Here is a 26,066-nt window from a genome sequence, read left to right on the forward strand (position 1 = left end):
TTTACTTTGAAAAGCAGGAGTGGGAAATTATTAGCTACTTGAAATTTTTCCTTGGCATACCAAGGTTAAAGTGACCAAAGGCCAGGTATTTTAAAGGACATGTTTTAATACAGAGCTTTCTACAAGAGCTTATTGTAAAGAAAAACTTCCCATTAACATTAGGATGGGATTGCTCAAATAAGTATCTTGAGTCAGAAGTTCATTTTTAACAGGGTGGCAGAAAGTACAGCTCTCAGTCAGAACTCTCATGTCAGCTCTCAGGTTAAAACTTGTCCAGGCTCTCAGATATGCCACAGTTCAGTTTCAAGCATAATACAACTGATTTTCTGAAGCTGTTTCTACACCTTCCTCAATAAAACAACTTTTTTGGGCTGCTGAAAAGAACATCACCTTTCTTGATATTACTGATGGGTAAATACCTCACCTTGATCCCTTCTGATGTGTTAGTAGACTTTCTGTTAAAATTCCCAGATACCTGAAGCAATCCTTTGTGAATGGTTCCTAACAACCTCAACAAAGTCTTGATTTAAAACCTACCATGCAACATGCCACCAACATCTTCACGACACTCCACAGATTTATATATGACCTTGAGATAGCAAGACAGGATGCTTTTAAGATTCAAACAAGTGTTCTTCACAATAATGAGCATGACAGAATGATTAGTCTCTTCTATTACAGCTCCAGTAATCCCTAGGCACTATTAATAAAACAGGATAAATACTGATAAAGAGAATTTCAACTTCTGAACAGCATAAATGCAAGAGAACTAAAGAGGTTCCCCAATCTCAGCAGAAGGGGCTGTTCCTGCACTTGAAATTTCTTTTAGTCTTTATTTCATATCACACACAGCCGAAGAACTCCACTGAGACCGTGCGACTGAGGAGAGAGGTTTGGGGGTTTTTTGCCTTTGAAGGGAAAAAAAATTAGTTCAGCAACACTTAGGCAGGAAATCCTCAACTCAAGTAACTGACTTGTCTTTGAAATGTTACTTACCCTGAAAAAAGTGAAGCTACTAGCTGCTGAATAAGTGTCACTCAAAAGCAGTTTCTTGGCTTTTTCTTACACAGCGGGCAACTTTTCTTTTAAATTCTCCATTTCTGTCTTCTCTCCATTCTTTCTGCAATTGAACAGACAGCTTTCAGTTGTCAGGCCTGTAACAACATACAAGTTCTAGGAAGAGGCTTAGGAGTTTATATATTTTCAGCCATGGGCCATAGGCAACACCAGAATTTGCTTACAATCAGAGATTGTCACTGCAAACCTGTGTCATTCAAGATGTTTGGAAGCTTGCTCTGGGTTTCTATGCAAACTCCCCACAAGAGAGTAAACAGCCCTTCCCCCTGGTATTTTAGGCATTCTCCAAGGTTAACCTGGTGGCTACCAATATTTCACAATGGCTAGGCTGAGATCTATTTACTTCAGTCTGCAAGCAGCAGCAAACTCAACCTGTAGACCACAGGCTGTTGTTATGGGTTAGATAAAGTGTCTTTAATTGCAGTGATGAAAAAAGGTACTGTGGAGCCAGGAGTTACACTGAGATTAAGACAGTTTCAACTCCCTCTCAATTTAGCCAGACACTCCAGGGTAGAAATACGGGAGTCACAGTATGGAGAAGAGACACAGCAGTGTCCTTAGAAAGGAAACACCTCCTAGTTAGATATGGCTGTGAGATACTGGCTCCATGGGAAAAACTTGCATAGAATTCTCAGCACACTTCTGAGGATGCTGTCTGTGACAGGTATCTGATTTCAGAACTGCACAGATAAAGAACAAAGATAGAGATCAACAGGAAGACAGGCAAGAGGCAAGTCTGAACCCAGAGATGTGCACACTACAGGACCATGAAAACCCACAGGGAAAAGTGCAGCCAGTTTTCAGGTTTTTGGGCCAGCCTCATGACAAGCTCAGATGAAAGCACAGGAGCATCATACAACGTGACTAACGCTGACGTGTTGAGTACTGCCTTGCAGTTAGGCAAGAAGTGGTGAGAAAACATGAAGAACACCGTATTTCATTTAGTAAGTTCTACAGTTCTTGGGTTTGGATATAAGCAATATATTCTTACTGCAGGGGTGAGCACAGGGGTCCCCATTGTTTAACCCGAAGCAACACAGCACACAACAGCTTTTTACTCCCTACTCAGAGGAAAGGTTGTAGCCACATCTGAGTGAGATAACTGGGATAACTGACACATCCTAACATTCACACCCCCAGGCTCACGTAGCCAGTCAGCACGTTGGAAAGCCCAGCACGTCTTAATCTTCCCAGTGAAAACACAAATAAGGCCACTGATTAATTTGTTCTTTTTCAGGAATTCATACACCAAGCATTTTGTTCCTTGGATTGGGACATGGGACAGCTTACACAACATGGCTTCGGGCCAAGAAAAGCATTGAATTTGTGCCCTCCTAGCTTCAGATTCTTAGGCTTTGTTCCCATTTTTTGTATTTGTAGTTCTACGAAGCAAGGGTTCAGAACTGAACAGCAAAGTTTCCTATTTGACAGCAATCTCTCCAAACCTCTCATTTTAGATCATCAACTGTTACATCTGCTTCTCAATATTTGTTTATTCAGGCTCCTAGCCCTCATTTTTCCCCTACTCCAAGAGACAGTACTCCAAGATGTACAGTTCATTTTTCCGGGAAGCAGGTATATGCCCTGCTCCTATAATGCTCTGAACTACCTGTAGCACCTTAATCTCTAGACTCACCTAAACCCAGACATTAATGAAAGCAAAGTATCTTTTAGTAACTGCCAAACCCTGTTGCTGCAGTAAGCTTGTCCTTAGTAAACCAAAGAGAAGACATCTCGACACTAGCTCAGAATTCTTCATTACTCTGTTGAGTATGCTCTGGTTAACAGAGGAGGCAACCTACAATCCAGAAGGAGATGCTACACTGCTCAAGCAGCACACCGAGTTCCAAAATTACTTGGAACGTCTAATACCACAGTCAGAAAAACAGGTCCTAGCATCCAAAATGATGCCTCAGTACTGTCTTTACTGTCTGATTTGGATTTAAGTTTTTGTTCTTTCAAGCTGGGCTAGAAAACGCTGTGGTTTAAAGCAAACTTTTACCCTAAGGTTTAGGTACACAAATGCAGAGTTTTCCGTCTAGTATCTCTCAGGCAAAAATCCTCACTCCTGAAGTAGCTGACAGAATGGGGCAAAGATACAACAACAAAAAAAAAAAGCCTCGTGATACTAGGAAGGTGACAGGCATAGCTAAAAGTATAAGCTTTCTCCAGCCTTAGGTCAGTTACATTCAACATACATGAGCTTGTAAACAGAGGAATTCTAATTGTACTTTTAGCATTTCATTAATAACTTGCTCATTCCAGTGCTCTCAGGTTTGCCAGCAGAAAAAGTCCATGTTGTCCTGGAACAATACTTCCTCCAGAGCTGAAAGCCAGATGCCTGGGGAGGCTTTTCAAGTACATTCTCAAAGCACACACATATACAGTCAATCCTGCTGCTTTAACCCAGGAAGACTCCTGTAGAGGTGGATGCAAATAATTATACTGAGGGATCCCACCACATCTGCTTCTTCCATTCAAATCAATAACCTGTTAACAGGTTATATCATTCCCAAAAATTTTTTTTGTGCATTATACTAATAACATGTAAAAAAAAAAAAAGGTTCCAGAATATGTTAACTTCTACAGCTAAACTTAATGGCAGTTGTAACACCTATGTGTATATACACCCCCAAGATTTTATAGCTAGCTTCCTTGAATTTCTTAAGGGTGAAGGAGCTGAAGTTTATCCATTAAGTGTCTCTGCACACAAGCTATTTACTATAAATAAAAGTATTATTGCATAGGAGAAAAACTTCTGCGTATGAAATCTGACATCTTTCCTTTGCAATCTCCAAGAGACTTCCCAGGTCTAACTAGTAACTGTGTTTCACAACATGACTGCTTTTCCCAACAAAAAGGTAACCTTAACATGTGCTAAGTAGCTTTTCCAGAAGTTACTGTACTGTTTGTCAAGCTAAAAGCAAAAACTCCTTTGCAAGTGTAGGTTTCCACACTGAAAACAATTGGCAGATCAAGGAAAATCTTACCGCTGCATCAACATTAGCAGGAGAATCACCATTGGGATCTGCCAGCATAGAAATAACACTAATCATTATAGTTTCCACTGTGTGAATGGGAAGCCAGCGTTCCTCAGGTTTTTCATAGCCATATTTGTCTTCTCCAGGCTCATGAAGAATTGAAATGCAGACATCGCCGTTCTTGTCAACTACAAAACAGAACAAGGCATATTTCAGTAATGAACAACACGCTGGCATTTCTTCAGGACAGTTATGGAACTGTTAGTCTTCACTCCAGTTTGTCTGGAAGCATTGTAGTGAAGACACTATGAAAAAGGAAAGTCATTAACTATTACAGAACTCAGTCTGTAACAAATAGGGTTTGGTGGAAGTCTGTTATTACACCTGGACTTCTGGCAGAGAGGGCACATGGGGAGGAAGAACTTAATTCTAATCATACTGTGACTTTCAAGACTATTTAGACAGGCTTCCACTAAAGCTTTTCCTGTTAAGTTCAGCAAATAGAGAGGGACTTTTTTTTTTCCACAGCAACAGCATCAGCTGGATATTACTGCAGTGTATTGGAACATAGTTTAAGCTGCTGGAATTAGAAACTGCCTACAAGTAGTCTGATATTTCCAGAACTGAAACTAGCACAACATCAAAATATTCTTTCCGTCTCTTATGATGGGAGCACTGTGCTGGACTCCTCCCAGCTTTCAACATAAACAGCTTCAATAATGACTTTAGGAAGTGAAGGATATTCCTCTTTCCCAGTAAAAAACTTCCTCCACTCTATTTTACCTTCCCATCTATGTCCATCAGTCCATAAATGAATGAAGCATTAGGAAGAATCTTCACTGGAGGGACTGAAAGATGCTGTTATCTCCTTTCATGCTTCACCAGAGGAGGACAACCTTGGGCATTCTATACTGAACTGCCAAGTTCGTCACACTAAGCTGAAATATTTGAAGGTATAACAAAAGAGACGGCTATAGAAGGCAAATTTCTCCTCAGACTAGAATTTTGCACTTAGGAAAAAAACACCAACCCTGAACAGTTACCAAGAATGCAAAAAGCTACTGACAGGAGCTTCTGAAAATACTTTAGGAGCAGCCTCTCGGAGCAGCACTATTAAAAACTCTGTCATGATTATTACTCCTTTATGAGGTGATGATGATGATGGCAAAGTAAATGCAGTTTCCTATTTCTAACATGAACTGAAATGTATCCATTTGTCTTCATCACTTTTTAGTTCTTAATCGCAAAAAAAAAATTGAAACTTTGACATTTCTTACCATTTGGATGCCAGATTTCCGTGATGAATTTCATTTTTGGCGGCCTCAGTGGATAGTCTTTTGGAAAAGTAAGATGAGCCTTGAAAACACCACCTTCACTGGGGAATCAAAAATATCTTAGTAGAGTTTCTTGTAAGCTGAAGATTGGAACTTTGTGATGTATCAAAAGCTCCAAGTTTACCCTTCACACAGCTTATCATCATGTTGGTAATTAACAGTACCAACACTGCCATATGCAATACAGAGAGTAGATTGAGCAGATCCTTTCACAAGATACTGTCAGTTCCCCAACACTGCATCTTTTTTAGAACTGGGAGGATGTTCCAGAGGGGAAAAATTAAAAAAAAAAAAAAAAAAAAAAAAAAAATACCAAGAAGAAAATTAAAAACTGCAAAAGAATTCACCATCTGGAATTTCAGTGCACAGCAAAAAAAAAATCATTGCCAGTAACTCCCTTCTTAAGTACAGCCCAGCAAATACCTGTTTGCTTTCCTTCTTTACACACCTCATTCCCAATTCCTTGATGTCAATCTGCAGCATTGAGCCCCAGTGACAAGTTACAGAAAGCTTTACAGTTGTGTCTACAGCATTGCTTCATAAAGACTTCAATGCTACCTTGTCAACACTAAGCTAAAGGGACTTGGACATGACAGTGAAGTGCTCTGCCCACTGAACTGGAAAACAATACTAAACAGGAGACATCCAGTTTTTACGTGGAGTTACAGGCGCATATTTAACTAAGGCAGCTGTTTGGTTTATTTTAAATAGCTACATTTCAATACCCAGAATAGTCCCTTTTGAAAAATGTGAAGGGCTAACATTCCATGGAAAGCTTTGCAAATGGAACACTTGGCTAATGGAAGTACTGTAACATTTGCCCTGTTACTGTCATTGAAGGTTGTAATGAAATTTGAAATTGCAAAGGCTGAAACGACAAAAACTAGAACATAACCTCCAAAGAAGGTGGCACAAGATGCGCAGTAAGACTATCTACTCCTCAGTAGCGACACAGACAAAAGAACTGGTGTAAGACAGACAAAGTTGTTCGGTGCAGTTTTTCCCCCCGTATTTGTAAAGGAGCCAGTATTCAAAGGCCAGAGGCTACTGAGGAAACACCACATTTTACCACCATTAACCAAAGATGTGCAATTCTAGCAAGTGTCTCAAAAAAACCCCAAACCACCCAAACCCAGACAGCATTAGATCTAAACGACTTGGCTCTTAAAATAAAGCAGCTGAGGGTATCTAAACCTACAGCATTCCATTTTCCACAAGTTTTAGAAAAGGCAGGCAGTCTCCAAAGAAACTTGAATCCTGGGAAGGGTTAGAATTCCACAAACATTCACTATTCTAATAGTCATACTAGTCAAGACAAAGGAGAGTTAGATTACATTTGCTGATAGCCCCAAACCAATTAAATTTTCTTTCAAAGTGAAATAGTTCTTCCCCTTTGCAAAGCAGCAGATCCTCCAGCTATTGGGCTGCACTGGCATCCCTGTCAACCCTCATCATCTACACATAAATACAGCTCTTCAACTGAATACACATTAGAAACCAGTTCATGAAGTACAGCTGCTAATTGACATTTGTGCCATTTTAAGCACTATTCCTGATCAAGGTGTCTCTGTCAGCAGAGTCTAAAAGTCTTTTCAGGTCAACTTGGAACAAATCAAGTGGGACCAGGAATGAGACTGAAGTTTGAGAACTCTGAGCCACCTGGCTGTGTTCAATTATGTCCTATTATATGTATTTCTGTCACCAAAAAATAGACCAGGGAGGAGGATGCTGTATAATACTACCTTGAAACACAGCAACTAAGACAGCTTCTTATCTAAAAAGCCTCAAAACAAGTTCAGCACCTTAAGTGGGAAAAAAAAATGCTATTGCCATTTTTAAAATACAAGAGGTTCAATTTGAAGCAGTATTTCTTTACTGACAGTATTTAGAAAATGGCCATGAGAATATAATAGAGCCACTACAAGACTGTTCAAAAGAGGTCAACAGAAGTTGAAGAATTCATCTCAGGCAAGACTTGAGAGTTATAACGTAGTGAGCTTGATGAGAAGCAAAGTAATTCAATTACTGTGTTTAAGTACTTCAGAAGTCTGCAGACAGAGGTATACAACTTCATGTTGGAACTACAACTGACATCAAGTAAATGCCACTAGGCTTTTTGTATCAGTAGTTTACCACTGGACCAGCGTAATGAAGGAGAATAGAGCTCATCTTCAAGAGCTACACTTTCAACTGACCTCTTCTGGGCACAGAACCTTTTCCCAGGAGCTAGAGTAGATGATCATACATAGTCTCTATGATAAAGAAACTGTTCTCTCAATTAGCTAATTTTTTGGGGTGGGGGGGGGGGTGAGGGACATGGTGGTGAGAGGGTTTAAGCCAAACAAAAACCCAAGACACTGCATATGCCAGAATGCTTCAGGTACTCTGAATTTCTGTACACTTCAGGTATATCTGTAAAAACACAGCTAACTTAAGGTTTTGTGTTCAAACGTCAATTAAAGAACCAGTCCTTAGAATAAGGGGAGAAGCTTTTTGAAGCCCACTGTGCAAGGTTTGCTAACAATTCAAATCTGATCAGCACCGAAGTGCTCTAGGCCACATAGGGAAAAAAAATAATAAAAAATAAAATAAAAAAAAAAAAAAATCTATCTCAAACTGACAGGACTTGAGGCTAATTCTATGGTCTGATGCAGTTCCCCCAACTATATCCCCCTTGAATATTTTCCTGCAATCATCAGCGTGAAGTTGGAATGGTTTAGAATTGTACTATCAGCTAAACCGGAGCTTCGCAGCAATAACTGAAATTACTGGATTATACCTGCCTTACTTAAATGCATAAGGCAACAGAAGCAGGATAGCCTATTCTATCTCATTTCTACACAAGCACAAAGGGATCAGTGCTACCTTTTCCCAGAGGAGCAAAGCAGTCTAGAACTTCTATATAGCAAATGCAGCTATGTACAGGTATTTTACTAGCACCAGAACATCGTTACCTAACTTACATCAGTATGAAGATTTAGATTAACTTCTATCCACTTAAACCAAACTAGCACTAGTAAGTCCAAGTTCACTTAAGTTTCTGTATAAGTATCAGTACTTACTATAGTGTATCTGGAGGACCAATAATAAGGACTTCCCATCGATAAAGATCATTGTCATCTATTAAGCCCGCTGAAAAGCCTTCCACTGGATTTTTGTTGAGCTCTGTGTAGGAAAAAGAATTTAAGAGTAACTTTAGGTGTCTAAAAAAACAAAAACCCCCAAAAAACCCCCAAAACCAAAAACCAACCAAACAAAAAAAAAAAAACCCAAACAAACATAAAAAAAACACCAAAAAAACCCCCCGTGATTTTCAGTGATTTGGTACCCACTGAAGGACTTATGGCCTGGGTGAGTATCCTCAGCTCCCTACCACACACAACAGCATGCTGCCAGAGCAGAGACCCATAGCCTGACTCTGAAGCTATCCAAGTACACCACAAGCAGAAGGGCCAAAGTGACTCAGAGTTGTGGGACATGGTCTCCAAGATACCAACAGGTGGGGGTACAAGTGGAAAAACAGATTTCCTACTAACAAAAAAGCCATACTGCTTTGTAAGAACCCTTTAGGAGCCAGATTAAACTGAAGTCTATCTTGAACTCCAGAAAATGTTAACAGAAAAAACAAAGCCACTATCTTTTTATTTAAAACCAGCATCCTACTTCCTTTTTTTGAGAATCTGAAAGCATTTGAGACAAGTGCATTCTGGAGATAATGATTTACTACATTCTGCACTACTAGAAGAGAACACAGAAGATAAAAACCCTGAACAGCGTAACAGCTTATTATTTCACAGCTTTATCCACTAGTGATGAGCAATACAGGACTCGAAGTTTATAGGCTACTTCATATAGTTACTGCCAGATAGAAGGCCTAACCGGAAATAGATATGCAGAAGTCAGACCTAGGTGTAGACTCCACTGTAGAGTTTGTGTGTCCAGCCTGATCCAGGAAAAGGCATAAGATTCAGAAATAAGCACTTCAAATGAGCTCTGCCTAAAATTCAACTGTCTAAATTTCTCCGACAGCTTTGGGTCAAAACCTAATGTAAACTGATGCCAAATTGAAAATCTTGATCCAGCATTTCCAACAGTACATACAAAGTCCTAATGGATCTTGGCTATTTAGCATACGGGAAGGGGACAAAAAGTGATTCCTTCAACTAGTCAGTAATTTCCAGATTAAATTAGGATTTTTTTCAGTTTTGCTTGACAATTTCTACTGCATTTATTTTAGATGCTGTTTGACATTGCACAGGCCTCGTTATATTCCACTGTACAGTTAGTCTCCATATTCCCTCTTTGAAAACCCAATAGCTGTATTCTGTGTTGATTTCTAGGCACTGCAACAGACTGAAGTTCAAAGATCCTTCTAATGCCCTCAGGTACATGCAGAAGAGCTCCTAGTGAGAACCTCATACCTTTATGGTGAAAGGCTACCTTTAAGTCCAAACTGATTTGCCCAGTCATTGTTTGCCAGTTAAGGTCTTAACCCTTTAAAGCACAGTTAAAAAAACTGCAGGAAGAATCGACTCAAGCCCTACGCAGAAGGGCAAGTTTACACAGGGAAAATAAAGCGCTTAGCTCATATGAAGGACCAAGGTCCTGAAGAGGTAGACAGCAGGAATGTTGACTTTGTGTGGCCACTGGGAATTCAGACTTAAATTCACCCACAAAGTGATTCAATGTGATTTGGAAAAGTCTGAGAAATCAAAAGCAATGCTTCCTAACCCCTATGGCTCAGACCATATTGTAACATTAATTGGGGGGTTTCCTTGAACCCTTTATATTTGACCAGCCTGTCAGTGTCCCAAGAAGGACAAGACCCTTATGTCCGACCAGCCTGTCTGCGTCCCACTGTGGGAACTGTACTGGACAGCCCACTGTATCAGAGGGTGATTTGACTAATCTCTTCAGGGACCCATGCTGACAGCATCACGAATCAAATCCCTTATGGGCTGTTGATAGGATACTGGACCCAAACCCATTTCCACAAGACACCCCCTGCATCTTGTAGGACCCAAACCACAAGAAGCCCCCTGCTTCTTGTGGGTGTATACCAGTAAAATCCAAAACCTTTCCTACAAGACACCCCCTGCATCTTGCAGGACCCAAACCACAAGATGCCCCTGCTTCTTGCGGGTGTATACCACACGGATGCTAGCAGCCGGGTATATGCCTTTACCTATGAGATTTCCTATCTCGATTTACAGAAGGCCTCCAAACCTTGCGTATGCTTACTAAACCAACCCAATTACCAATTTAGTCTTTATGCAAGATGCCCCTGCACCTTACAGACTATACAAATGAAAAGAATACCTGTTATGAAGATGGTCATTGTCTGCTCCCGCAGCGATCCGAATGAGTCGAGGGGTCCCTCCGGGAAAAATTCCCGAGGGCCCTAGGGAGCCCTGTCCTCAGCAGGTCCTGCAGCCAAGCAGAGAGGGTCCCATCTGGGGTGCCAAACTGATTCGGAGAAAACTCCAGGAACAAACTTGCCAACAAAGTTTTCAAGCTGACAAGCAGGTATTCTGTACTGCGGCGCCGGGAGACACGGGGGATAGCTCCTCCTAACGTGTCTTCCCTATTGCTACACAAGCCGTCCTTATATAGCCACTGTGCATACATGCATATTCATGAAGCTACGTATGGATTACATAATTTTCCAGAAAGTTTCCCGCATGCATACAAAAAATTGTGGTGGTGGTCTCTGAGGGTCGCTTACTTCTTCCAACAATCTTCATCACTTTCATGCAGCCTTTGAAGCACACGCAGTAGATGCTCATACCAGCTTAATTGGTTTGTTAGCACCAGAGACATAATAATCCTCCTGTCCTCCTACTTATCAGTTGGTTTAACTGCAGCCCATCCTGGACACCTGCCCTTCCCAGATACTCCTTATCCCTGTGTCCTGTTCTTCTAGACTGTTTTTCTTAAAACTATGTCAACTATAACGATTTATCTTGTACAAGAATTCTCAGTGTGTTCTCTAGCTGCACTCTTTTTTTTTCCTATGTACCATGCACCTCAGTAATTTTCCATTGCTACTGTTACAAAGCCATCAAACTTAACATTACTTAAAACTAATTCTAAAGGTTTATATATTCCATTTTGTGATTTTGTGCCCCCCTTGTCTCAGATGCTAAAATTGCAATAAATGTATTGGAAGGGTTTTTTGTAAAAGCTCCTCAGCAGGGGTTTAGTCAACACATGAGGTCAACCATTCACTCTTCAAGTTGCAGGACAATGACTTAGTTACTGAACAAAAATCATGCTTTCTCAAGACAATGCCTGAGGCAAAAGACAGCATCACAGGCTCTTTAAGCAAGATGCAAGCTTCAAAACCAAGAACTACAGCATGGCCACACCTCACTAAGCAGATAAGTTTTCACCCTCTGGCATCTATGAAACATTGTGGAAACAGCTGCTTGAGTTTGAGTAACAGTTCTATTTAGTTTCAGTTTAAAGGCGAAGAGAGGCCAGTCAAATGTCTCACGTGAAGCAAGGACTTCACCAGTCCCCTACTAGACATTCCTCCAGCATCAGACATTAAAAGTCACGCTACATTAGTAGTTGAATCAACCCGCTTTTTCATGCAGGATTAAAATATTGTATTAATTGTGCAGAAAAGCCATCTCCGTTCAGGATACTTCAGACATCCTTCTAGCTATTTATTAGCATTGTGATACGGAATAACCAGCATACTACAGAAGTCAACCAGAAGAGTGCAGATATTAGATTTAAGTATCTCACCTTAATACTTTCGAACTTGAATTTAAGCCTCCAAAACACATTCCCTCATTTCTGTATTCCACAGGGAGAAAAGGGTTTATGTGGAGTTCTGTGCACACTGTAGCTGCTCACATTTAGCTTCCTTATTGCTTCCCAGTTATCACTTCCCACTGATAAGAATGTAAAAAGCCTACCAGAAGTTGACTCTGAAAAAGAATCAGCATACTTCTCCCTATCTAAATATACCACACTATTTTTGAGTCCAACACACACCATTTTCCTCTCTGTTTCTTGATCCGTGCTATTTCAATTTCCTTTTACATCTGTGTCAGCCTCCAACAACTTTTTTTATCCTCAAGTCCTTTGAACCATTTTTTATGTATTTGTTCCCACTGAAAGCCAGCTCTTACATTCTGACTCATACCTAAGATCTTGCAGCACTACACTGCAAGAGATCTTGTGAGAAAGAACAAGAGCACTGGATGCCAACTCTTGTAATGCAGACAATCTGTAAACTGTATGAAAGGGACAGCCATTGACAAAAATCTTCCATTACAGCAGCTATAAAAATCTGCTTAGTGGATGTTACCTATAAGGCAAATTATGATGTTACCACTTTTACAGGAGGGTGGCATCAGTCTCCGCCTTGTAGAAGGTTCTCATTTTCCTTCCACAGTAGCAATGCTGAAGCATAGTTCAAATAGCTACTGCTTGCAAGAATACTTCGAGGTAAAGCAAGGGATATAAGCTCAGTCACCTCCTCCACTAAAGGTATGAATTACTACAGGCAAATTAAAATGAGCTTTCCATCTAGATTATTTATGCTAAACTTAACATCAGCTAATGGCTGGCTGGCAAACAAAAAAAGAAAATCTCGGGGAAGTTTTGCACTGGGACATGAAAAACATCATCCTTGGCTGCTTTACCATGGATAGCTAAAAGCTGCTACTCATTAAAACTTGTAAACACTGAAGGGTTTGCTTGGGTTTCTTCCCTGGATATAACCAATGCTGCATATCAGAGAAGTTAACTAGTTGCATCACTTATCTCTCACCTATCTCCTCACAAGCTGAGACTCCTACAGCAGTGAAATCCATATACTAAAATCCCAAATGAAGAGGGCACTGTGCTCAGCCCCCAAGGTCTGCTGCCCACCACCAAAGGAGCCTCTGGCATACTGACACTGTGCTCAAGAACACCAGGCAACTGTTCTCAGCGTCTGTCAGGTCCCACCAACTACAGCAGTTAACTACTCACAGCCCAAACAGAACATTTCCCAGGCAAACACACAAATGATGGATACACTTTGTAAAGTAAAGGATTCAACTCCCTCCTCCAGGCAGGGAGAGGTGCAACAAGCTCTTGGTGCAGATCCTCTACAAAGCCTACAAATCCTAGGAAGAGCAGAGAAGTCAGACACCTATAAAGAACTGGATCCCTCCACTTACTTCTTCAATCCTGATTTTCTTTGAGATTTCTTGCTTAGCTAAAGATATGCTGTACTTTTTACATGGAAACAAGGACATTAACACATTTCCACCCTGCCCATGCCTAATTAAGTGCAACTTATTTGCTCCTATTGTATATTACACTCTATGGCTTAGTATTTGCAAATTATTTTCTGTGTTTCTGACAGTTTAATGCAATGGAGATTTTTATTCCCAGAGAAAAACTACAATCTTGCATTTAGTCTAGCAGCAGTTTCAGGTAGAGCCCTCCGCACCTCAGGCAGAGGCTGACAGCCAAAGCAGTGCAAACCTGGGCAGCTGCCAAGCACCAACTTACTGGGAACAGAATCCTCTGGCTGCTTATAAATTAGACATTCAGTTCCTTTAATGCCAGTCCTGAACCATTACCTGATTTGGGAGGTGAGGAAGACTAAAGGCCCATAATCTAACAAAGTTATAAATCCCAAACAGCCTTTAATATCCTATACCTACCCTCCTACAGGAGCTAACAACACAACACAGCACTCCTTCAGCAGTTTAGCTCTTACTAAAGCAGAACTAAGTTACCACTGCCTTAAACTTGAGCCAAGGCAGTACCACAAACTGCTTCCAGTTTCAGTGTTTAGTTTACACCAAGCTACTGATGTTCCCACACTCACTGCCTTTATGTAAGCCAAGAAACTTTCACCAATCCAGAAGCAAAACTGCGTCAACAAAAATGACTAAGCAGAAAGAGTCCCATGGCCGCATGTACCAGCTATGTACGGCATCTCAACTTTTCAGCTTGACTTTTCACCCACCCAGCCGCTGCATAGGAACACTTCAGTGTATTTTAAGCAACATTACAGTACAAAGCTTTCAAAAATATAAGCTTCTGTGTTACTTTTAATAGCAGTCTCTTCAATAAGTTGACATAGTGGCCGAGTTGTGTGCAGCCAGTGGATTGAGCCCAGCACAAAACCAGACACCAGAACAGCCTAAGTCCTAGCTAAGACTTCTGGAGAAATCATCTAGCCAGCTCACACAGTGTCCAGAAAAAGCAGGCTGTAGCAGACCTTTACATTTGCTTGGGTTTTTTCATGGTTGCTTTATGAGAGTCTCAGCACTTAGCCATGACCTTCTAACAACTGCATAAACTGGAATCCCTCATTCTAGACTCTTCTCCTCCATGCCCCAATCTGTGACTTCCACATAGTTAGGGTACTTAACTGGGGTCAGTAATGATTTCCAAGACCTCCCTCTCTGCCCGCACACCCAGCTGTAAGTCTCTGATTCTAGATTAGAGCTGAGATAATGATAAAGTAACATGATATCCCTGTACAGATGTATTCCCAGAGCTCTCCATATTATCTACTTCCATCACGTTCTGGCTTGCTCCACAAGCTCATCCAAAAAGTTCAGACAAAACAGAGCACAGGATAAGCACACACTCTTAATAGCCACCTTGGCAGTGACAAATAAGATAGCAATTAGAAAAGAACACCTCTAGCCACAGAAGGACACTAATTATTTTGTAGTGAGACTGAAGCAGTGGAACCAAACCTGCCTCAAGAAGAGATTCTATCAACCAGTTCAGTAGTAGCTTTAGATTAGATTCCTCACTGTAGCCCGGCAACTAATTTCCAGTGCTCCATGCTCACCCCATTGATAAGGGCAGCACTACAGGCTTCTGCAGATGTGATTCTCCTCTCACTGCAGAGGATTTCTAGGGAGGGTTGAATAGTTAGCATTACTTGGCAAGTTACTATCAGAAGTTACATCAGTGCAGTGCTACACAGCTTTGTGTACTGCTGCATCAACATGCTTCGTTTGCCACCTCCTCAGCTATACCTGCATACCCTTTCCAAGGAGCTGCATGGTGAAGCAGGTTTTGGATGGATGGAAGACATGGTTGCTTCAGCTCTGCAAACAAAAGGACTGCAGCGCTTGCCCAAAGGGGAGAGGCAGAAGCTCCTAAAACTGCTACTGGAAGTCTGTGGATTAAGGTGGTTGTTACCAGGGAAACTTGACTAGAGGTAGGGATTCTTTAACTAGTAAGGTGTCACATTATTCTAGGCATGAACTAAAAATAGTTTCTTGATTGTGTTAGTTCTGTAGTTCTGTGTTCACATGAGTTATGGCATACCTGAAGACAGACAATTGAAAGCTCAGATTAGCTACTTAGTTGAAAACTGACTGTTAACACCCTAACCAGAAGCTTGAAAGGTCTTTGGTACTGTCTTGCTTCTTATAGTCCCTTAAGCCCACAGCAGTGGTCACCGACAGGCATTGTCAGCGCTCCCTTTAGATACTGATTTCAACATAAAGGTCTCAAAGCCAGCTCTCTCTCACAGACCAGATACCCAGCTACTGATTTGACCCAGTAACCCAGTTTACCTAGACCGGGATCTGTTCCCATGCACCATTTTACCTGAGAGTCAGAAAGACAAGCAAGAATGGGGATGAGCTATTTTGAGACATTCGCTTTCTGCAGCAGTCTTCATGCCATAAAAGCCTTCTGTTTACACATACTCAAAGCAGTCCTTTTCCAACATCCCACACTTACCATACGCAGAAGGAAGGTTCTTCCCCACTCCCTCCCCATTCGCTTGCCAGTAAGCAAATGCCTGAACCCAGTAACTAAAGAGCAGAGCACATTGGGCCTGTTAAGCCCCAAGTCTTCTCTCTGAAGTTGGAGGTGGTGTTCCAGTTACTATCCTGTCCAAATCTGCTTCCATAAAACACTGGAAATAGAAAACATACTGATGAAAACCTTTGAATTCTGTAATATTGTTTAAAGCTTTGGAAGAGTTACGCTGCCAGAATTAAGCTTCTCGGCAGTAAGTTTAGAATGCATATTCGAATTAGTATTGGTCATGCAATTTTGGTAGAAATTGAGAGATACTGTTTCCTGAAGAGCCTTCTTTGGCTGGCCTGCTTGAAGCATGCTGTGTATCCCATCACACCACAGTCCAGCACAGTTACATCACCCAAATTAAAGTGGAGGTTGAACAGGTTGGTCAAAAAAACCCACAAAAAACAGACAAACAACCCACTACCATTTCCTGCAATGTCTGAATTCTGGGGGTAATATGAGAAAGGGAAGAACTGGAATAGTTAAAAAGATTGGAAGAAGTCCGATTCGTAAATTCACATCTAAAAGGAAGCCAGTACCTCACCAGGAAGCATTCAGTGCCACATTCATCTATCACACCCAGCATAACAGAAATGCCACCTTTATTTTCTCCTCAGTGTCTGATGCACGTTTCCACTCTTAAGAGTCAGACAAGCGTTTGGTGAGTACACATATCTGCCTGTATTAGAGACTGTCACCCTCAGCAGCGTTCAATAGAGACCTTATCAGGATAAGTGGTTTCTGAGACTACAATCATCTCATCCCAAAGCAATGTCGAAAACAGGTCAGATGAATCACACTCACCTACAAAGGAGCCTACAGAGCTTCCGATGTCTACTGCATGCAGCTGCTAGAATTTGGCAAGTCAAGTGTCATCCTAAGTGCCAGTCATATTAATGTAGTCAAGTTTAGCATGGACAGCAGGAAAGTTCATTAACTTGTCAACTTTATGAGTAAAGCTACAAAAACATTTCATCCAAGTATCTTTCAAGCAGTCATATGCACACCAGTCACGAAACAGCACTCTGAACAGAACTAAGAGCTCTAGGATACTTTACATACAAGAATAGAACACGATTCCAGGAAATCCACTAGAAAGTCTCTATCATAACACTATGCCATGGGGAGATGTTAGCAGCTGAGGAGGTCAGCAGAAGCTTTCCTCATCGTATGTGTAAGTCATTGTGCAAGCTGAGGACACTCTTCCAGCTTGTTTTTAATCTTGTTTGTAATATGAATAACAGGTTTGCATATCCTAATTTGTGCTACATTGTTATTCAGAGTTGTTTTAAGACATTTCTCTAAGTGACTCCTGACAGCATCACCTTCTAGATCAGCACCAAGTGCAAGCCACCTAAAAACCAAACAGCCAGCTTGACCTACTAGGTGTTGTAATAATTGCATGGAAATAGGTTTCCTTAACTAACATTTCACATACAGAAAATCTGTACATGAAAGCCTTTACAAAGGGTTTCTATCAAGAAGTCTTACTACTATTCTAAACCTGTACAAGCACTGCTAACATCCCTGCCCAGGAGAGCAGTTATTTTTATGGAATCCTATTTGATTAGATTTCTATACTTAATGCTCTTACAAGGTCTGGATATCTGATCTCTGTTCTACTTGATATGCCTTGGATCTGGGAGTAGGCAGGAAAAGCAAATATGAACATTTACACTTTCAGGGCTGTCTAAAGCTCAGACCTACAAGATTCCATAGAGTGATCTTGGCCAAACCAGTCCAATGACAGATATCCACACTGAGAACTGAAGCACAAAGCAGATGCAACATGGCAATAGCACAGGCCTGCACCTGAAGCGTTATCCAGATTCTGCTCCAATACGCTGGGACAAAAAGCAGACAGCGTGTCAAGAGTCTCCTGCCCTCTTCCTCACCCAAGCCACCTGCTCTTCTTTCTTCAGGCATCTAAATTTGTTCTAGTATTTAGCTCATACTTTCGGAACAGCAGCTACCTTTCACTTCAGTTCTGCTTCATTAAAACCCAGTTTCTACACTGGAAACAAAATGTTCTATTTCAGATCAAAACGGAGGTCGTATTAAACATATTAGTGGAATAAAATTTAGCAAAATGCTTATCTGAGGGAAGCGAGTTTTACCTACAAAGTTCACTTCTTTTCCAACTGTTCAGAATAGGCCTTTGGGGGAACTAAAAAAAACCCAAACCTACCACCAAAACCAAAACCCAGCAACTTGTACCAACCACAAAAGGGACTGAGCAATCCTGTCTTAGCTGAATATGCACAGACTGTTCCAAGTCAGTGATTTTTTTTAAATGCAAGAAAGAGCTACAGAAGAGTCAAGGCAGAATCAGTTATAATCACAACATGTGGTTTTAGCCGAAGACCATTCATTCTACTTCATTTAGCCAAGATTAGTTTCTCAAACCAAAGTAGTTTGTAACAAATCAACAGATCCTCACAGTTTACAGCTCTGGAGCAAGTAACTCTTTAATACTGAAGCTGGAATCACTACCAGTCAACACAAGATGAGACATTTCAATGGGATTTGTTTGATTTAACATTTCCATCTCAAATAAAGATGTTAATGAAGTAGAATTTCCTCTAATGAAAGTATTTTCTCAGTAAGTATTAATTTTGCTCTTTATCTCACACGATCTCCAGCAGCATTCTCCCATTCCACTATGCTCTAACAGAACAGAAAAATTGCTTTACTGTCAGCTATGTCCATACTTTGGTGTAACTTACACTGCCTTGTTTGGAGGAGCAGAGAAGGAAAGAATTCCTAATTTATGATAAGCCTGGTTCCTTCCCTGAAAGATTAGTAAATTGACCTAGCCAGATCCAACTGGCTGTGACTATAGCTGCCCCATCAAGGAGCAAGCTTATAAAGCAGGCTGATACTGCTCCATCCTGTTAAAACAACTGGTTGAATCATCAAGGCCCTCCATTCTGAGGATTAGCTAAACCTCACTTCCCAAAACTGCCAGCATGCCTGAATTTTTCCTCTTGTGACTGCTGTCATAAATACTCTTCTTTGAAGAGGCACAGTTCAGCTTATTTCTGCAAGAGGAACATTCAAAAAACTATTAAGTGCAGCTAGTAAAGTTTGCCACAAGTCACCTCCATTATGTTATTTGTAGTGCAACAGAAATTCAGGCTGCTGGTATTGCTCTAATTCTACACTATAGCAAAGCATGTGTTTTAGCATGATATTATCTATAGTCAGCATGAGCAAGGAGCTTTGATGATTCTGTCAACACATACTCACAAGAAACAGAATTATCTAATCTGCTGTAATGGGGCCCTACACTGCAAGAGTGTGAAGGTGAGTGGTACACACATGCCGTATCTAAGCATGCCAAAAAGGCATCAGAGCAACAAAGATTGTTATCTAAAAATATAATGAGTCCTTTAAAAAAGCAGGGTGGTTACAGCATTTTAAGTGATAGTGAAGTCAAGTTTGACATGGCCAGGACCTTGGAGTCTAAACTATAGAGGATAATACAGAATATTACTGCCATACGGATCTCTCCAAAGAAGCTAACAGGCAGACTAGCATCACCTTAATACCTCAGATGAGTGCCACTCAACTGATTATCCTGTAGACAAAACTAGTGTAAGCCAGGAAATAACCAGCACTCCAATGTAAACAAAGGCTTCTTTCACAACCAGCCACCCAAGAGATATGCATCTCAGCTTTGATCTAGAAAGTGATCTTAATTCCATAATTCCCTCAGAATTTTCACTACTCAAATATTTTAAAAGCAAATCCTGTGTAATTGCCAGAAATTCAGCCCACTCAACATTACATTGCAAGACATTTTCCACACAAGTAAAAACCATTGAGCTGTCACATTAAGTATTTAATAGTTTTCTAACTTGTTAATTTAGTTTTTAATTAGACATTTTCAGTTTGAAATAGGAGCTATGTCCACTCCAAACTGAAATAATGCCACATTTCTCCTGTTTTAGAGCAGTATTTGTGCAGGGTTTTCTGCATCCTAAGTTGGAGAATATTTACAACCCACTGCAACTGGAGCCAACAAGGGCACGGCTATTCCCCTGGTTTCAGTGATCCCTGTTTATGCTAAAGAGGACTCGCACTTCTGGTTCCACTGTGTGCTACCAATTTAACTGCGTCCTCCCTGCATGATTTTCCTGGTTGAACTAGACAAGTCTGCCTACTCTAACAAGTCTCTGTGTCAGCAAGGATTTGGCAGAAAGATGAAATAAAAGCAGTCAGAAATGGCTCAGTCTGCAACACCCTTGGGCTTGACAGCTCTGGAGAATGGAAGAGAAGCTTTACACTCTCAGTTGTCTCCTGCCTCTTTTTAAAGAGCATGAAGTTTTGGGGCAGTATAGAGAACACAGATTGTCCTCCCCCACCCCACCCCCCCGGGGGGTGAACTCTGCCAATCTAGTGCTGTACTGATCTGCATACTTCTTGTTGGTTTTGGTTTCTTTTCGGGGGTGGGGGTGGGTGGGTGGGTGGGTGTGTGTTAGAGGCACTTCACTCTTCTAGTTTTTCCTGCACCTCAACCCATAAGAAAAAACGGACAGGTCCTGACTTCTATTTCACATTACTACCAAGGCACAACAAAGTGCTTTTGTTCATTAAAAAAAAAATAAAGGCGACACTGAATTTTAAGACATTTCCAAAAGCTGCTCGAGCTTACAATTAAGTTAATTTGAGAAGGAATAGCCATTTAGCTTTACAGATAGACACAGAAAAGAACCTCCCTTCAGCTCCAGCGAGCCAGACTAGTTCTCTAACTGGCTTTGGTAGTCAGAGATCCCCGTTCATCACTTCCTTTAAACACTTAAACAAAATCTACCCAAAATTCGGACTGCCATGATTTGAACTGTTCTTGTGCCTAAATGGGGGAAAGCAGGAGTCAATACAAGAACAGCTACTATAGTGATTCCCTGGTGATACAGCTCATTGTTTCACTAGGAAAGGCACTGGGTAGCTTAGTATTTGGGGGGTTGGGAGGGAGAACAACAACCCACATCTGACTTGAAGTTGTATTTTGTGACTGTCATTGAACATCCCTTCTCTTAGAGCATTACCAGCATCCACAACACGTGTGTGTATATATGGTGTTGTGATACTATTTACCTGCTCAAGTTACAGTACAAGCCAGCTTGCTCAAGAGAAAAATAGAAGTCTGTCTTCATATGCTTATTGAAGCAACCTGGGATTACATCGTAGAGGTTTGTTCTGCATTCTTGGTTTTAAGTCTCACCGACAACCAAGAACTGCCAGTTAACCTTTATTTTAACAAAGTCTTCAAGACTTAAAATAACTCATTAAAGCACTATGTGCCATAAACATTTATTTTCCCCATAATGTCTTTACCAAGAAACAAAGCATATGGGAGACAGAACAGGTATTCATTCTGAGAACTACTGTTGTACAGTCCTTTCTCCTCCTGTCATTGTTTTTCCTCTTGGGATTGAAAAGAGCTATTCGAAACCTCACTCATTACAAAACTTTTAATATTCCTCAACCGCTCCACCTTTACATAGGTTTTGGATTTCCCCTTCAACCTCCCTTCACTTCTGGATGTCTTGCTCCAAGTCCAACAGCTCCAACTGCAGATCCCTTGTGCTTGAGTAACGTTAATTTGACAACTGATTGATCTAGAGCAATTTAAGCTAGTTTAGATCACATAACTCATATCCACTGCCTGTTCGTTGCCCTCCAAAACCCAACCATTAGGTTCAACCCAGTGACTCACCACACTTGACATAACACAAAAGCTGCATGTAGCAGAAGGGATGAAGTATCAGCCTCACCAGGGGAAAGAACAAGTGTTGATTTTTGTTTTCAGATAGAACAAGTAATGTGGGTGTAAACAAAGGGACACATGGGAGCAGCTGACTTGGGAGAATACAGTCAGTAGGTGTAATGACTACAGGACAGTAGGGAAGACGGACCAGACATCATCAACTTCAGCCTCTGCATTGCAACTTCAACCTGCCATCAGAACAAGCAGTGTCAGTCTAGTTTCAACTTAGCCCAGATGTTACATAGGTTATCATAAAGAAACTATTTTCTTTCTTAAGTCAGTTACTCCAGATGGCACTTTTGAAGTACTTCAGCATTCACCACTCACAAGTAATGCACAGTCACTTTTAATATTGTTTCAATTTTGTTCTGAATACATATAAAAGGCTGCTAAAGGCACTGCTAGTACTTAAAACACAACACCACCACCCCAGAAGAGATGCATGATACATGCAAATGGTTGCAGTGCTTGAGTAAGCAGAGTTGAATCAGCAATAGGGGCAACTGGAAAAGCTTACCAGTTTTTACCGTTACAACATGAATCCTTCAGAAAAGAAGGAATAGAAAGGTAACTAGAAGTTAACCCCCAAATCTAACAGTCTAAAAGCCTACTTACACACTCAAATAGCATGTGCTTATAGAAGGTCTTAAGACCTCACAATACAAGTTAAAAACCAGATACATCAGAAACCAACAACTAATACTTATTATCAAGAGGCTTCAGCTAAATGTCAAGCTTGCTTTCATGGAGCACAATTAGTCAGTTAAAAGCGACATTCCAAAGAGCCAAAGAACTATATTAGGTTACTAAATGCTCATTTTGATCAAGTTAGGGAGCAACTGTTCTAAACTACTGCTTCCCTAGAGGGATCGTTTACAGGAAAGAAGCTTTGCATCAACTCCAGCTGGTATATTAAGCCTATACCTAGTGTTATTAGCATATCCAAAAGTGCAGACATCTCACTGAATGTCAGTAGCAACTTCAGTAGTTACTAAGGCACTGAGGTCCAAACTTGTGTTCAGGAGCCACTGTATATGTGAGGTTCTTATTTTTAAAAAGAATGTCACCCTAAAGGGGTAAAAAAAAATCCCCTGCTAATAGTTAACTACGTTCAAGTTTCCCAAACCAATCATCAACTAAAACTTGGAGATAATGCTGAAAGTGCAACAAACATATTATTGTAGCTCGCTGTACCTGGTTATGCAACTTCACCCCCTTACTGCTAACAGTGTTCTCCTTCCACCCTCACGCTTTCAAAGACATTACTTCAGTCTCAGGCCAAAATCCTTCTCCAGCGATTGCTGTGCCACTCCGAAGCCCCGTCCCTTTGCACGGACACCCAGCACGCTCCAGCCTGCGCTGTAACTGCCCCAGTCCGGTGCACTCAGCACGCATTTCCTTATCGGGGTATGAGGCAATTTTTACGTAAGGGACGAAAAAGGCAATGGGATTCTCCCGAGGAGCCGGGCGGACCCGCGCGTGTTCTCGGGGGAGGGGGTTACCGTATCCCGGCTGGAGGCGGAGGCCATGTGCGTGCGGAGCGCGGGGCGGGCCCTCCGGCACCCGCTGCCAGCTCCTTTCGCTTTAAATCTGGCAGCGAGCGACACATGGAGCCGCATTGTGCGGCCCGCGCATGCGCGCCGGGTCGGGCCGGACCGGGCCAGGTCCCCTCCACGGCCCAGGCAGGGCCCGCGCTCGACCGGCAGCGCGGGGACAAAGGGAACGGGCGGAGACGGGACCGGCGGCGCGCGGCTGAGCGGAGGGGCTGCTCCCCGCCGCGGGACCGGCGCCCCGGCTCTTGCCGTCCCCGGGCCCAGGCTCCACAACTCCTCCTTCCCCGCACCCGTCCCGCCCTCTCGCCCCCGGCGGAGCTGCCTTGCTCCTCCCTGCAGGCTCCCCCCCACAGCACGCGGCGAGCAGCCCTTCTCGCCCTCCCCAGGGCGGGCCCTCCACCACCCCTCCGCCCCGGTCCTGCCCGGTCCTCTCCCCACAGTCGGGGCCTGCAGAGCCCCCGGCTCTCCTCCTGACAACAAAGGGGGAAGCGGCCTCCCCCTCCCGGCCCGCCCTCCACGGCGCAGGGTACCGGAGGTGAGGGTGGGAGAGGGGAGGCGAGGCGGGACGGAGGCACCTCAGGTCCTCACAGGAAGGTGAGCGAACGGGGCGAGTCGCCCCGGCCCCCAAGTACCGCTTCCAGGGGGGCTCCCTCCCTCCGTCCTCCGCCGCTTCTCTGTGCCTGACAAACATCCCCCTCACACCAGAGACTTCCTCGCACACAACCCCCGCACCGCGGGGAGCGAAGCCGCGGCTCCCCTCTGCCTGCCCCGCGCCGGGCAGACACGGCTGCGAGAGCGGCGCGGGGCGGGGGGCCGGCAGGCGAGCAGCGGCGTTGCCGAATTCCCACTTCCCTGCCGGGACGCGGGCAGCGAAGGAAACGCTTCCCCCGCCATGCCGGCCCTCCGCACCCCTCCCCCCGGCTGCCCTGGCAGCGATCGCCGGCAGACTCCCCCTCCCCCCCTCGGCCTAGTTCCCTCAGCTCCCGGCTGGGCAGCGGAGCGGCGGGGGGGCTGTAATCTCCCCTTCCCTCTCGCACACGCACCCCGCCGGCCGCCCGCACCCTCCCCGAGCCGGCGCCCCTTCCCCCATAGCAGGCCCCGGTTCCTCAGAGCCCGGCCGGCCTCCGATCCCCCACACCGGATCGGCTCACCCCTCCCTGCCCCCCCGCTCCCCGCGCCGGCCGCCAGCCCGGGTACCTGCTAGCTGTCTCCGCAGTAGCAAGGCGGACTGGAGCTCCGTCATTCTCCCCCTCTCTGCCCGGGGAGGGAGTCCCAGCGGCGGCGGGGACGGCGCGGCTCCTGGTGCTGCGAGAGCCCGAGGCGGCGGCGAGTGGCCCTCAGCCCGCCCGCACCGCGCCCCCCGGGGGTCTGGCTCCGCGCCGGCCGCCACCACAACACGCAGGGTCCCTGGCAGGGGCGCACGGCCGCGGCTCCGTGCCTTCCCTTCTCCTCCTCCTCCTCCTCAGCACCACCACCTCCTCCTCCCCCCGCCCGCCAGGAATTTCACTGCACTCCGGGCCGCGACGCGCAGGCGCACTCCGGACCGGCCGCCGGCCCTTCCGCGCCGCCATCTTGAGAGGGCGGGGAAGGTGGGCCGAGCCTGCTTTCGGCCGCCATGCTGGGAAGGTCCCATCTCCACTTCCCCCTTTTTAAAGCCTGCAGTGAGGGAAGAAAAGCCTGTTACGAGGAAGAATGTCCTCGGGAGGGACATAGTGCGCCCTGCTCCACAGCGCGGCGGTTCTGCTGCCTGCCCCTGCTTGGCACCTCTGAGGGCAGAGGGGCTTCTCCTGAGGAACAGCATGCTGCTCCCTGCGAGACACGCGTCTTCCCTCAGCTGCCACAGTGTACAACAGTATTACACACAGGGCAGCAAGTAACAAAAGTTATCTGGGCATTGTCTCTCCTTAGAGCGCTGCCATTTCCACAGCCCAAAAATCACACGATTTTCTTGAGGAGGGGATAGAAAGAGCAGCTAAATAGCACAGGCTAAAAAAGAGTCAGCTGCTGGAAAGGAGTTGCTCATGAAGGTTTGTTGCAAAATGCAAGAGATTGTCGGTGTGATGGGGATGCTTGTGTGAGGGGGAGCGTGCCACAGTGCTGAAGATGTGCCCAGGAAAGAGAAAGAGGTATAACTGCTCAAGTCAAAGCCCTTGTTGTGCCTGTGAGGTAAAGGGGCTCTCCAGCACTAGTTTATCCCTGAAGGACATAGGCTTGATTTTGCATCTCCACCAAAAGCCTTCAGAATAGGAGCTTTTGGAAGGTGACTGCAAGTCTGATGACAGGCACAGCTGACAGAAAGAGGTAAATATTAACACAGTTTATCCCAAAGAACTAAGTAAATGGTCAGGAAAGGACTGACAAAAATGCAAATTGTATATTCACGTGTTGACTGTGAAAAATATACTGTGATAAATAGGTGTGTGAGACTAAAATAAAAGGAATGGGCAACTCTGCTCCTCTGCCATTGGCTTTGGGTATTCTGTTGGATTCTTTGATTTTACATTTTAATTCTCAAGTAAATACCGTTTCTGGCTAATTGGATGAACCATTATTG

At 43.5% G+C, this 26,066-nt stretch overlaps 1 protein-coding gene across 4 annotated transcripts in view; it reads right to left on the reverse strand.

Annotated features, from left to right (window-relative positions):
* The window catches only part of UBE2G1 (ubiquitin conjugating enzyme E2 G1), a 35,540-nt gene that overhangs the window by 4,324 nt on the left and 5,150 nt on the right, over positions 1-26,066 (reverse strand). The window contains exons 1-6 of one of the 4 annotated variants that reach the window (XM_065694301.1): positions 24,710-25,005; positions 10,712-10,819; positions 8,455-8,557; positions 5,336-5,433; positions 4,068-4,246; positions 997-1,120 (exon numbers count right to left, since the gene is read on the reverse strand). In XM_065694301.1, the coding sequence (XP_065550373.1) occupies positions 1,034-1,120; positions 4,068-4,246; positions 5,336-5,433; positions 8,455-8,557; positions 10,712-10,730 (486 nt within the window). In that variant the 5' untranslated portion in view covers positions 10,731-10,819; positions 24,710-25,005 and the 3' untranslated portion in view covers positions 997-1,033. Of the gene's footprint in view, positions 1-996; positions 1,121-4,067; positions 4,247-5,335; positions 5,434-8,454; positions 8,558-10,711; positions 10,820-24,709; positions 25,006-26,066 lie in introns of those variants that run through there. The other 3 variants (XM_065694300.1, XM_065694298.1, XM_065694302.1) reach the window with 3 other exon arrangements.

Source organism: Lathamus discolor, chromosome 14, assembly GCF_037157495.1.
Source record: "Lathamus discolor isolate bLatDis1 chromosome 14, bLatDis1.hap1, whole genome shotgun sequence".
In the NCBI taxonomy this organism is placed as follows: Eukaryota; Metazoa; Chordata; class Aves; order Psittaciformes; family Psittacidae; genus Lathamus; species Lathamus discolor.